General features: G+C 39.7%; 1 protein-coding gene across 4 annotated transcripts in view; it reads left to right on the top strand.

Annotated features, from left to right (window-relative positions):
* Znf385d (zinc finger protein 385D) overlaps positions 1 to 14,360 on the top strand; it is a 910,681-nt gene that overhangs the window by 881,323 nt on the left and 14,998 nt on the right. For all 4 annotated transcript variants that reach the window (XM_041662856.1, XM_041662858.1, XM_041662859.1 and 1 more), the window contains one exon: positions 6,876 to 7,109. In XM_041662856.1, the coding sequence (XP_041518790.1) occupies positions 6,876 to 7,109 (234 nt within the window). The remainder of the gene's footprint in view (positions 1 to 6,875; positions 7,110 to 14,360) is intronic.

Genomic DNA, 14,360 nt, shown 5'->3' with positions numbered 1-14,360 from the left:
TTTGGTCATACCTACTTCTAGTCTTCTATTCTTATACCCCTGCCACATTTCCCTCTCAAATTCATGGGTGTTTTTTGTTTTGTCTTTAATAATCATTGGGTCCAATTAGTCTGCAAATGTACACATTACTGAAATATGGTCAACCTATTAGGAAACACTCATCAAAATATTGAGTCTCCTTCCCCAGCAGCCATAGACTGCCAACAGCTCTTCAGTGGGGTTTATTGTTCTAGTCATGAAATTCTCTCTCTCTCTCTCTCTCTCTCTCTCTCTCTCTCTCTTCACTCACCTCTTTCTCTCTTATTCTCTTTTTCTCTCTCATCCCTCCCTCACTTTGTTCCTTTCATTTCTTAAATAGTGTCCCATATATCTAACTAGGTAGCCTTTACACTTTCTAAATAAAAAGAATGATATTGAACTTTCCCAGTATTGGGGTTATAGCTGTGTCCCATGGGAAGCCACTTTTAAGCAGTGCCGGGATGAACCTAGAGCTTTCTGCAACCTGTAATTCATTTTGTCAGCATATTCAAGCATTTCAGTATTTATCTGTCGGCGAGTCTGGGAACGAAATTCTCATGAGGAAGAAAGGAACAATACATGCAATTCAGATTCCTCTGTCCACAGGACAACATAATGATGACCTGAGTGTCACAGCATTGATCCCTGGTACCTCTAAGGAACCTGGTGGGACCCGGATATGTTTCCACACTTGGTTCTGGTTCTGAAGTCCCCAGGGGAATACATCTGAATAGTTTGTCCGCTCTGCTTTGTTATGCAGAATTCAAGTTGAGAGCAGTGCTTTGTAGATTTTTTTTTTAAAAAAACAACATATTTAGGATGGTTTTTTATAGAAGATGGGACTGCAAATGAATCCTGACATAGATTCTTTCATTTTCAACTAAAGCCCACTCCACAAAGTATCAACAACCTGTTTGGATGGCAGAGCCAAACGATGACAGTAGCATTAATGAATATTTGCTGTGGGGCCCTGGCAGAAATAGAGCATAGCAATATAAACTCATACCATTTTTCTTCTGCCTGAACCGCACCCATTACTTTCAGCTTCCTGTCACATATATTGTTACTAGAGACACTGGCTGAACAGTGCAAAGAAATTTGAACAGCCTTTGGGGAACACTAGGAAGAGTGAATCATTATTCCCGCATTCTCTGTATTTTGTGGTAGAAAGAAACCATGATTTCTTGACTCTGATTTTTTTTTTAAAAAAAAAAGTTTTCTTCATTTTGCATACCAAACACAGTTCCCCTCTCCTCAACACCCCCAAGCCATCCTGTCTTCTATTCCTCAGAGAGGGTAAAGCTTCCTATGGAGAGTCAACAAAACTTAGCACTTTCAGTTGAGGCAGGACCGAGACTCTTCCCACTGCATCGAAGCTAAGCAAGGCATTATAGGGAATGAGCTCCCTAAAATATCTCATGTACCAGGGATAAATCCTGGTCCCACTGATTGAGGTCCCCCAAACAGTCCAGGCTACACAGATGTCACCTACGTGCAGGGGTCTAGTTTGGTCACATTCAGGCTTCCCAGCTATAGAGTCAGTAAACTGATTCTTACCTGTGTGATTTGACAGATGTAACTTTTCCTCTTTCTCTCTTTGTCTGAGTGGGTTTGAGCAGTGCATAAAAGCACAATTAGACAGTCACGATTAACTTAGACTATGGGATTAACTTAGACTATGGCTACTTGCATTTCACATCAAAGGTCTGAGATACTATCTTTTAGATTTCAAGGTGAATCATGACTCATTCGAAATCTTTTGCAATACACAATTTTGTCAATAAAGAAATGAATGTCGGCTCAGTGCCACTGAATCAGTCTGAATTCAGAACAATGTGCTACCTGCTACTGATCTGTGAATTGGAATTTCCAACAGTTCTCAAGGCCCCAATTTCTTTGAGAAGCTGGGTACAAGAATGATATGCATCTTTTAGGCTTTTATGAGTTGGATTAGTTAGTCCCTACAAATGCATTGAAAAGTGCCTCACCATGCTCAATCGTGTTCTTTCCTTCACTTCTTTCCATAAGTATTTATCAAGTGCCTGGGTTGTGCAAAGTAACAGCACAGAAATGAACAGAGCAGGTGACAAGCTAGGTTTGTGAGAGTTCAGTGTTTGAAGTTTTGAGTGTGTCCCTTCCACCACTAAGCGCATGACCTATATTTAACGACCTTGCTACCCACAGTGTCTTAATGCTGAAGTTAACTGCTTAATATGAAATGTTGATGAAATGGAGTTTAAAGACGTGAGTCATTCCAGAGTACAATGACAGGCTCAAATTTAGAAGTAGGCTATGAAATACCAAGTCTGAGTTTCCACTTGAGAGCACAGCTTGACCGCAGAAAATGTCCTGAAGTTAACTTGTCTCCAAACTGAGAACTGGGTTCTATAGCTCTGGATGTGCCTCTGATTGTACTGCACTTTTGTTGGCAAGTCCTCTTCCTTGCATTTAATAGACTTGAATTTTAAATTTAGATTTAGAAATAGATGTTAGAAAATAGCATCAACCCTCTAGGCTCTTTACCAAATTCCCCTTATCAGTATTTCACAGTGCTGCTGTGATTTGTTCCTTAAAACTAATGAACTCACATTGATGAGCAATTTCCTAAAGCTTCTGTCTCATTCTGACTTATGGAGCACTGGGTATGGGAGAGAGGTTGTTTGTTTGAATCACTACTACTGTATCTTGTCACTCAGTCATCATGTCTCCTTGAACATCCTGCACTGATACAATTTCTAAGACATCCTTTGCCATTACAACCTTGATAGTATAGAAGATCACTGATTAGGAAGTAAATGGGGTGCCTTGGACTTTTAGTTTATTTTCTGAGACTCAATGGGGACTGTGGATTTCAAGGATAAAGGACCTCGGGTGGATCTCACCACTTGGTGTGTTGGGGAACTGTTCTGCCTTGAATAATGTTCTCTCCGTTCTATTACATTTGTGTGTGTGTGTGTGTGTGTGTGTGTGTGTGTGTGTGTCCCTGTCATTCTGCCCATTTGTCTGCTTGTCTTTTTTCCTGTCTGTGTGATGTCATGGCACACATATATAGGTCAGAGGACAACCAGAGAGATGTAGTTCTGTCCTTAAATTGTACGGGACACAGAGATTTAACATGGGTTCTAAGTCTTGGTGAGACATGCCTTTACTCACTGAGTTATCACCAGACCTGAACATTCTTTTAATGGGTAAATAAGAATTATGTATAATTGGTGATTTAATGTATCATGTTGTAAAAAAACTTTTATGCTGATTTTATTACCAAATATAGACTAGTCAATTTTCTCTTAATGCAGTATAATTTTAGGTTAATTTATTGATTTGAGTAAATGTCCCTTTACTGGAGAAAAACAAAAACAAGAGAAAACAAGTGTCTTTTTATAAATCAAAAGGAGTCTTCCCTTATGAACCCAAGATCTACACATTAAATTTAAAATTATAAAATATAGTTTTGTGTCTTTATCAATTTTTGTAAGCTTAAAAAACAACAAACACATTCTCAACTATGTAGTCAAAATAGTTGGAAGTTAAGCATTTAGTGATGAATTCTCAGATATTGTTTCAAGTGAGGAGTCTCCATCAGGTATGACGGCTTTACTAAGTCCTAAGCACAGAGCCTGGCACTTGTCACCTTACAGTGTTTTTGGAATATTTAGTTGGAGGTTTCCATCCCACCTGGTCCTGCAACCAGTCAGTTCCAAAGAAACACACAGAGACTTATATTAATAATAAACCGTTTGGGCGATTACCTCAGGTTTATTACTGACTAGCTCTTATGACTTAAATTAACCCATAAGTCTTATGTATGTTTAACCACGTGGCTTGGTACCTTTTCTTAGTGCAGCATGTTCATCTTGCTTCCTCTGTGTCTAGGTGGTAACTGCAGACTGAACCCTTCCTCTTCCCAGAATTCTCCTACTCTGCTTGCCCTGCCTATACTTCCTGCCTGGCTATTGGCCAATTAGCATTTTAATAAACCGATATGAGTGGCAAATCTTTACAAGGTACAACATTATTCCACAGCAGGGATAAATGAGCACTGCCCTCTAGATTCAGGAGAACAGACTAGTACAGTTATTGGGGGGGGGGGATTGGAAGAGCCATGACTTGCATTTTTTAAATTACAAATCTGACTGTAAATAAGAACATTGTTTTAGGATTAATACGGTCTGTGTTATGTACCCTTTTTAGATCAATATATAAAAAGAAATATACTGGTCCATAGGAAGTGCTCTTAAAAGGAGGATATTACCAGGGAAATCTTTCCCATGGTCATTCCCTGAAATACATGTCTACACCAATGCATTCTGACTTCACTTTACTGACACAGTGGGTTGAAAGTATGGTAGTTACAATCCTCACTCCCCATAGAGCTGAATGCAAGCAAATTCAGTGATTGTAGCTCAGAACTGCTTGTGATCTTACCATGGACAATCACAGTCATGGCAAAGATTGCCATTAACGTCTCCCTCTTTTATTAAATTTCCAATTTATACATTTCATGAAGTATTTTACCTTGCTTCCCTCTGTCCTACTGTGAGGCCCTGTATCATTTCCTTAAATTCTGGAGATTTCTGATGTCTGTAGCTCAAGAAAAGGCAAAATGAAATGGTTTGAGAAGTACATAAAATTCATTTTATAATATAAACCCTTGGTAAACTCGATGCTGGTGATAATTTTCGAGACAAGTGTTTTAAATCGTTTTTGTTTGTTGGTAAGCTGAACAGTTATAGACCTATCTGAAAGCTACTGGTTTTTTGCTACTTCTAGACTCTTAGAGACATTTTGGAGCTATTATCTGGTTTTCAATAATGGGAATTTATTGGGCTAGTGAAAGCCATTCAGAAGATGGACATCTTGGGACTGGAGAGATGTTCAGTGGGTCAGGGCAACTACTGCACGGGCAGAGAAATCAAACTTAGTTCCCCTCATTCAGGTCTGAAAGTTCAGAGCCACTTGCAATTCCAGCTCCAGGGAATCCAATCCTCTAGTCTGGCCTCCACAGGTATATGCATACATGTGGGGCACACACAAACACACACATAAATACACACACACCATATATACACATAAATACAAATTAGAAGAAAAAAGAAAGAATGCCTACCTGTATTCAGAAGCAAAAGTTAGAATGATTTTGTTTTTCTTTGCCCATGAGGTACTAATTCACAGATGACCCTTTAAAAATATATAACTAATTGGGGAATTCCACTGGAAGAGACTTATTGCTAAATAACTGACTAAAGGGTGTGAATGTCAGTTGAAGGAAACTAGATCCAGATGCATCTTTTTATAGAACAGACCTAAGAAAAGCCCATTTTTCATCTTGTAACTGACAAACAGCCTCAGTCCATAGTCCTACATCTCAGTAAATACATCACAATATGAGCTACAGAGGGCTGACGTCCAGCCCAGTCTGTCAGGTGCCTGCAGTGCAAGCATGAGGACCTGAGTTTGACCCCCAAAACGTACATAAAATAGCTGAGAATGGTGCCACATATTTGTAGTTGCACTGGTGTAGAAGCAGAGATGAGCAGGTCACTGGGATTCCTTGTCCAACTGGTCTTATTTACTTGAGAAGCTTCAAAGCAGTGAAAACCTGTCTCCAAAAACAAGGGTGTTGGCACCTAAGGAACAACACCTGTCATCCTGGTGTATATGCATGTTCACATCACACACACACACACATGCACACACATCATATATATTTACCCATACCATACACCATTACAAACAGATCACTGTCCCTTATACCCACTGACAAATGCATTTATCTTCAGACTTTTCAGTATGGCATGAAACAGTGACCATGGAAGTCTATGATGACTTGTGGAAGAGCAAACTAAGAGCAGCTGGAGAGGTAGGCTGAGACTATTAGGGAGGCTAAGCATCAGCTGAGAGGCAGAAGAAATATGAGCTCAGGTAGTACCCAAGAACAGATTTTATTTGTAAACAATCATTGGGTATGATGAACATTACTGATATGCTGATTGGCATACATTCAGGGAATTTAGTGTGTCTCTGAGGGAAGTTAGGGTGAGGTTGTTGCACTTCGAAGACTGATCTCTCGAGATTTAGTATCAGAACTTGGAATGAGAGGGTTGTTGGGTTACAATACATAAAGACTTTCGTGGTCGTCAACTTCTTGAAATACTAACGTGGTATGACAAGCCTGGGATGGCTTGAGAGTAGTGTCTTTGATTGACTACACCTGCCATGAATTTCCTGCACACATGCTGAAGCAGAGCAAGCCTTTAATAAATATTCAGACTAGAATTTCACTTATTTTTTTATATCAGTGATTTTGGTACTGGGTACTGAGCTACAATTCTTTATGAATACAGCCATGATTTCAATGAGTTGCTGAACTGAACACAACCACTGTAAACTTTTTCCTGAGTGTGTACCAAAGGATCTATACTACTATTGAAATAAAGAAATGCATGTATTAGGAAGATAGGAAGACAGGAATTAAGAAAAAGGAAAGCAGTGAAGAGCATTCCTTCTGTATCTTTATCCTAAAAACTATTGGCATTGAAACGTGTATATAAAGAAGGATACTTACTATCACAGTTCCTCTAGGGAGGCAGTGTGTTCGGAGAAATTTGTGTTATGCCTATTCTGGGGCAAAAGGTTAGTTTCTAACTGTACTTGTGTATGTTTTGAGGCATCATCTAACATATATTAATGTGTGAAATTAATTGTGATCATTTGTGATGGATGTCAGGATGTCAAACCATTCTGGCTACATACTGTTATCATTTTTAGTAGATTATTACATCAGTGATGTGTTTCTGAGTAGGGAGAGATGCTGCCATGATTTCCTAACTCTTTCTCCTGTTCTGTCTCGAATACAGACAGTACCACAGAGACAACAGTGATATCAACGACAAATGTGGAAATGCGCAAGAACAACACTGTAACAACCGAGATCTCTAAACCGGAGAAAAGCCCCACAGCGGTGGCAGCCACTGGCAACAGCTCAAGTCCTTCCACCGAGACTGAGGAAGAAAAGGCAAAGAGGCTGCTTTACTGTTCGCTATGCAAGGTGGCTGTGAACTCTGCCTCGCAGCTGGAGGCTCACAACAGCGGTGAGATGCAGGCTTTTCCTTTTTATCTCAACTGCTCTGCAATTATCTTCCTCTGAACAGATTAGCTCATTTGCAGCAGGGGAACCAGCAGTAACAGAAAACTGGCAATTATTACATGGAATCCACCAGCCAGTAAAACATAAAAACGACAGGCAAAATATCATTTACGTGGGGACAAGGGAAGGTTTCCATAGCTTGAGGTCAAGAGTATGTGTGCTTTTGTGTGGGTGTAGGTGTGTGTACGTGGGAAGCATCACGAAATAAAGTAAAATGTCATTTCAGAATATGTTTAGCATTTATGTAATTTCTATCATTGTTTCTCTATTACTATACACTTGCTTCCATATGAAGCCTCTATTCCAGTGGTTCTTAATCTTCCTAATATGCTGACCCTTTACTACAGTTCCTCATATTGTGGTGACCCCCAATCACAAACTTATATTGATGCTCCTTCATAACTGTAATTTTGCTATTGTTATGAATCACAATGTAAATATCGAATATGTGGGATCTTGGATATGTGTCTCTCAAATGGGGCCAAACTCACAGGTTGAGAACCTTTGCAACTCAACCCAGTCAGTATTGCTGCTGCCCAGGCACAGTTATTATCATGTTTTCTGCGGTTAATATCAATGCCTGAGCCAAATCAGTGTGATGTGTGCAAGTCTACTTGAGATTCTACTACGTAAACCAGGGAAACATTATTAATTTGACTGGGCACAGAGAAAATCATGGGACAAACTGGCAGAACAATGATTCAAGCCTTTTTCTTTTACTTAAGCATTTTTAGTGAGTTATTTTTATCTTTTCAAACTTTGTAAATCAGAAAGAAGCAAACCGGAATATAAAGGATCAGGATACAACTGGCCTTCCAGTTATGGCTCCATCAAATTGCTCTCTTTTTGTTTGCATATGTGAGATATTTGCATACATGCTAACATATACATATGTGTATATGTGCATATGATTCTTTTTATTTGTGCATACATACTTAAACACATGAGCTTTTCTCTCAAACCTTAGGTGATTGCCAAGATCAACCTTACCCTAAAATTCTGGCTTACCCTAAAATGATAAGCTGGGTTCAGTCAATGAACATAGTAGATGGCATCGTCTTTGTTCATGCCTTCGTTTTATGTTACTGATGGAAGTGTCACCACTGAGAAGTGCCAGTGCTACACAGGCGACACTGAAGTTTAGACCCCATGCTCTGAGAAGTGATTGCAAATGGAGCGTGAGTCCCTCAGCTGCCGTCAGCAGAGTTCATGAGATAAATACACAGAAAAGGTTTCTGCCCCAAGTCAGCATCTACAACATGCAGGTCCACCTTGATGTGTAGACATCAAGAGTTAATGAACACCATCAGGACCCACTTGCTACTCAAACATGTGATCATTCTGTGCAGTGATAGTCAAAAATACAAGCCAACCACGCCTGTGTGGTTTGAAAGATTTGGGGGGCACCTTGAATTTTTCTAAGAATTCTCTGATTTCGGGGCAAAGGAATCATGTTTCATGGAATCACACGAGGTTATTATTTTTATGTTCCAATTGTGTGGTCCTCATTTCCACTTTGTGTATCAAAATGTGTCAAGAAGGAATACATGTGTATTTATCCAGGCACACACCTAGAGATTCCAAGATTTTAACTTGGGGCCTGGACAGGTGTCCTTTTGGGAAAAGACAGAGAAAGGACCTTTGGTGTCTTCTGCTGAGAAACTGGAGGATGGCTGGAAGAATTTCATTTTAGTTTTAGCAGGACTTGTTCCTCATGTCCCTGTAAAGGACTGTTCTCTTGGGAAGAGCAGCCTGTGCTGACCACTGCAGCTGCTCTTCTTCCTTTTATTTTCCTTACTGAATCAGAGAGATATTTCTATTTAGAAAGTGCCACCAGATACTCCGGCTCATTTAGATCTTGTTCTGCCCTTGGACTAGAAGTGGTGAAGGAAGAAGACAAAAATAGCCAGTGACTGTTGATTTCTCCCTAGCACACACTGTATTTGATCTCTGACTTGCTCTATTTTTGTTAACTACAACAGTGTCAAGAGGTCACAGACTCTGGACTTCAGCCTCTGTGCATCTAAGTCATATAGTGGTGTCCATATCCATACTCCAGCTGCATGGTCACACATGAGCAGTTTCTGGGGTCTTTTGTGTGCAGTCTTCTGTAGGGAAATCTAAGGGGTGGGTGTAATGAAGAAAGCCTCCATATGCAGCACACTTCTGCTGGAATGGATGTAGAGTTAAAGGAATCAGCACAGGATTGCTGCAGAGTATTTTAATTTGACTTCATAGAGTAGCAGATCCTGAGGTAGAGATCTGAATGCAAATAGATGAGAGCAGAAGGGTCAAAGGTAGGAGACTAGGAAAAAGAAAGGACAAAGGGAAAGCAGACAGCACAAGCTGCTTCATTTAGCTGGTTTGCAGTGAGGGCTGCTGGAGTCAGCAGGCAAAAACTGCTAATATTTAAGGGCCGGAAAGCTGGGCAGAGATGGCTCAATCATTGACAGTGCTTGCTGCTCTGGCATTGGAGCAGAATCCAGTGTGTAGTACAACAAATTTCAAGCTTCTGGTGATCCAATGGCCTCTTCTGGATTACTCACATGTATATACACGCATGTGCACCTGCACACACACAGTAGAATAAAATAAATAGGTTTTTAGCTTTCCACTTATTTTTTGACAAAATGAAATATAGCAAAATAAAACAAAATCATTACAACAAGACCAGATAAAGCAACCAAACAGAAGGAAGAGAGCCTCATGAGCAGGCACAAGAATCAGAGACTGACTTCTTCACATGCTCAAGGAGTCCCATTAGAATTACTAAGCTGAAGGTTATAGTACATATACAGAGGACCTGGTACAGATCCATTTAGTCATTGTGCTTGCTGTTTCAGTCTCTGCGAGTTCTCACGAGCCTTGTTGAGTTGATTCGGAGGGCTTTGTTCTCCTAGTGTCCTCCATCCCCTCTGGTTCTTTCCATTTTGCTGCCTCCTCTTCAGTGGGATTCAGAAGGAAGGCATTTGATGGAGACATTCCATTTAAAGCTTTGTGTTTAAAGGATTCTCTCTCTGCATGTTGTCTGGCTATGGGTCTCTGTTCTCATCTGCTGCAAGACGAAGCTTCTTTGATGATAAAACTGAATAAGGCACTGATCTATGAGTACAACAGAATACCACTTTTATTGATGCTTTTTATTGATGTTTTTCTCCTATTTTTAGATCAGTAGTTTTTGGATTTACCCTAGGTCTCTGCGTTATCTTATCTCTGGTTCTTAGTCACCTAAGTAGTGTTAAGTATGGAGTTCCATCTTGTGGCATGGACCTTAAGTCAAATTAGGTATTGGTGTGTTATTTCCACAATCTTTATTTTATCATTGCCTTAGCATACCTTGCTTGCAGGACAGATTGTAGGTCAAAGGTTTTGTGGTTGGGTTGGTATTTACTTTTCTCTTTTGGTAGCCCAGTGAAGGCTCCATGTAGGCACAAGCTCAACTTTTCCATGTTTAATGAATTGTGTAGATGTTGTGGTTGGCAATGGGACCCTGCTGTCAGTTTTCAGAAGAAATCTATTGTCTTGGCAACAGCTTGAGATTTTGGGGTATATCCATGGAACAACCTTGGCTAACAAATCAATTGAATAGAACTGGTCCCGGTATTAGATGCCTTGTTTGGTGATAGGAGATGGCCAGGTGGTATTCTGTATGTGGAGCTATTAGAGACCTTATTAAGATTGCAATCATATATTTTAGGGTGTTTCCACTATACTAGATTTCCACATCATCTTTCCTTAGTTCCATATGTCTCTTCCCACATTCTATCCCTCAACTCTACTTTTCCTCACCCTTACCACTTGATCCTCTCATTCCTGTCCTCAACCTTCCCCAGTCCACCCATAAAATCTATTCTTTTTATCCATTCCAGGGAGATCCATGTGTGCCTGGCTTTTCCTCTATATCTAAATTCTCTAGCCCTACAGGTTGTATGTCTGTTATCAGAGTAAAACAGATCTTAAAATCAAACCTTAATTTGGTTAGGAACTACAAGCCAGTCAGATGTTTTGGCTTCAATTCTCAGTACTTAAAATAGAAGTCTTCATTTCATATGTCACCCTGTTCTCTTGGATTTTAAAGAACAAATGACAGAATTCAGAGCTGTACTTACTTTAATTCTGCTTTCTTGTCTTGTGGTGCCATTTCTTACTTATCATCTACTGTGTAATTTCTAAAAGGATGTAGTCATGAAGGGGTCATGAGCCATATCCCCACTATTCATAGCCTTTCAAAATGTTAGGAGTTTAGTGATAAAATAAAATCCTCAATTGCATGTCTAGAGCCCAGATTTATGCCTACTCTAGGATAAACAGTGGCCATATTCTCCTTTTTCCATAATAACCACATCAATTGATTAAAATATAGGCTAATAGGATTACACATAGTCTTTCAGTGATGGCTTATAGTGCTAGGGGAATGAAGATTTCTAAGTTCATTTAGTCCATCTAATGATGTAGTGTTTTTTCCTGATTTTTTGATGTACTTAGAGAAAGTTCTGTTCACCTTGGGTCTCTCTACTGTCCCTCTACCTAGCTGGAGAACAACACAAATCTTTTCATCTTACTCTGGAACTAGTTGTAGGTTTAAATAATAGCTCTCTTCAGAAGCACCCAAGCCGAGGGGAAAAGGATGTTTTTTTCTTTATCCAAATAATAGTTATTGCTTTTTCCCACTGAGAAGAGATAATATTTAAAGCCAAAATTGTGTCCACAACACTGAATGTTAACTCTGCAGCTTTGGGCTGCCGGAGAAAAGCTAATGGCCTTTCAGAAAATGTTCCTGATTTATTTCTAATACTTAGAAATGTATTCCTAATCCAAACAAATGATACAAGCATATTTGGGTAATAAGGATTTTCATCAAAATCTGTCCATAATGCAGCCTAGTAGAATGAACTAGAAGTAATTTAATATTTATTCTCAAATAAGATATCTTCTTATGAGAATATGCATTGGGCTGAAAAGCTGTCTTCTCTTATCTGTGTCTCTCACATCTCAGTCTTTAATGGTGTTATTTGAAGATATGGTAGTTTTTAAGAGTCAGATATTGTGGGAGCAATGTTTGCAGAAGCACAGCTACAAGCACTTATCTGGGAATTGGCGAAGCTGTTTCAGCTGCTTCTTTTCATTCCTTCTGCAAAGGTGTCACCATTTGGCATTGTGCTTATTTGGTTTGCATTCCATGCCACTGAATACAAAATTGGAACAAACATTTCTGCTTTGCCATATTTAGAAGCTCTCAGGAGCTGATTAGTAAATCCACAAGGCCATGAAGACCGAGTTCTTCCAAGTGAGCAGAAAGCCCCTTTAATCTTGCATGAGACAGACACAAATTTTATAGAAGATGCCTTTAAAGAGAAAGTCCTCTTGAACATTGAAGTTGTTCTGCTAATTTTGATTTTGTTTTCCTCTACATACTTGAAAAGAGAAACCTTTGAAATGGCTTGTCACTCAAGCTGATGACTAATTTGGGCAGATTTGTTACTTAATTGCATGGGACATTGACTATTCATTCTAGCTCTCTCCAAGTTTTAATGAGCACAAAATATTGCTGTTAGAAAGTGGACTTTACAAAGTTTTAAGACACTTAAAAAGTTTCATCATTCCTAAAATCCCTAGGAATTTTTTCTTCTATGTTAACAAAGGTAAACTAAGGGAAGAGAAAGAGAAAGTTGCCTAAAAGTTTTTGGGCACATGGAAGGCTTGTAGGAACCCTTAAAAAAGGACATATTGTAAATAGGGTGCTCAAATGAAAACAACATTGCTTTCCCTTCTTCGACTGGGGACACAGAGACAGGAATAATCCTTGCACAGTTGGTAGAAGAGGACTACAGGATCTCATCAACAGGCTGAAAACAGAACTTTTCTGACATGAAAAAAAAATCATACTTTCTGCTTGATATAAATTAATGCCTAATACCTCCACTGGTTCTCATTGATCATCTACTGTGAATTAGATATTGGTAATGTAGCTATGAGCAAGACCTGGATTCTGCCTTCAAGAAGCCCTGGGATAATACAGGCCAAAAATTATGTGGAGACTTAATCCATATGCAGAACTCATGTAAGCTACTTAGCCATGGTCAGTGTTCACAGCTTTATTATTATTCAAACTCTGTGCTCTGCAGTTTGAATTTGACACTAAACAAAGAGAGTTTCAATGGTTCACTGGTTAAGAGCATTTGCTCCTTTTACAGAGGATCCAGGTTCCATCCGAAGCATCTAAATAGTGCTTCACCCTGGTTCCAAGGGACCTACTACCCTCTTCTGACCACTAGGAGTACCAACATGCACAGGTCACATATACACGAGAATGAGTGCACACAAACCCACACACAGTGCAGACTTATTCCTTCCTAAATTCTCAGAGGCTTGTGTGTTAAAGGTTCTTTTTTCTGATGTGGTAATTGTGAAAGTAGCACAATCTTTCATAGGTAGGGCCTACCACACCCATGCCTACAGGGACAGTACTAATTAGACTGACTAGATCCCTTAAGGAAAAAGAGGTTATGGAATTGGGAGGAGAACATTGGAAGGGTACCAATAGGAGGTGGAGGAGGGGACAAGATCAAAATACAAAGTGTGAAATTTTCAAGCAATAATTAAAAATACTGTGCTGGGAAGACAGGTGGGTCTAATGGACGGTCTTTAGGTCACTGGGAGTATGTTCATGGAGGAGGTTGTAGGTTCCTGTCCTCTTTGTTTGCTGTCCTTCTCTGCCTGTGAAATAGATGACTTCACCGAAATTGCTCCTGCCATGAAATACTTAGTTATCAAAAATCCCTGAGGCCATGAAACCATTCAATTAAAGACTGAGATTTCCAAAAGCACAAGCCCACACATACCTTCTCTAAGTGGATGCTTTTGCTATTTTCCTGTAGTGAGCAAAAACTGACTTCCACAAGCCTCCTCCTTGTCCCACCTGCCTATGAAAGAGATCTCGCATGCTCACCACTAACTTCATGCTCCTTTAAATTATTTTCAAGTTGAGCTTCTCTTGCCTCCACTGCCAGAATGCCACACGGCCAATAGATGTGCTTTTTACCTCAGATCTGTGCAATGGTGGCAATCCTTACCACTGCACACATACTAATTACGCAACATGCTGGCACTGTAGTTTAGAAATATGTTTGCAGGACCATGCAGTGAATGATTGGGGTGGCTTACTTGATAAAAATAACTTGTGCATTCCTGTGCA

This window comes from Microtus oregoni, unplaced genomic scaffold (genome assembly GCF_018167655.1).
Source record: "Microtus oregoni isolate MIOR12 unplaced genomic scaffold, Mior012 000013F_ref0000133, whole genome shotgun sequence".
NCBI lineage: Eukaryota > Metazoa > Chordata > Mammalia > Rodentia > Cricetidae > Microtus > Microtus oregoni.
The sequence above is the reverse complement of the archived record's forward strand: the minus strand, read 5'-3'. Positions and strand labels throughout refer to the sequence as shown.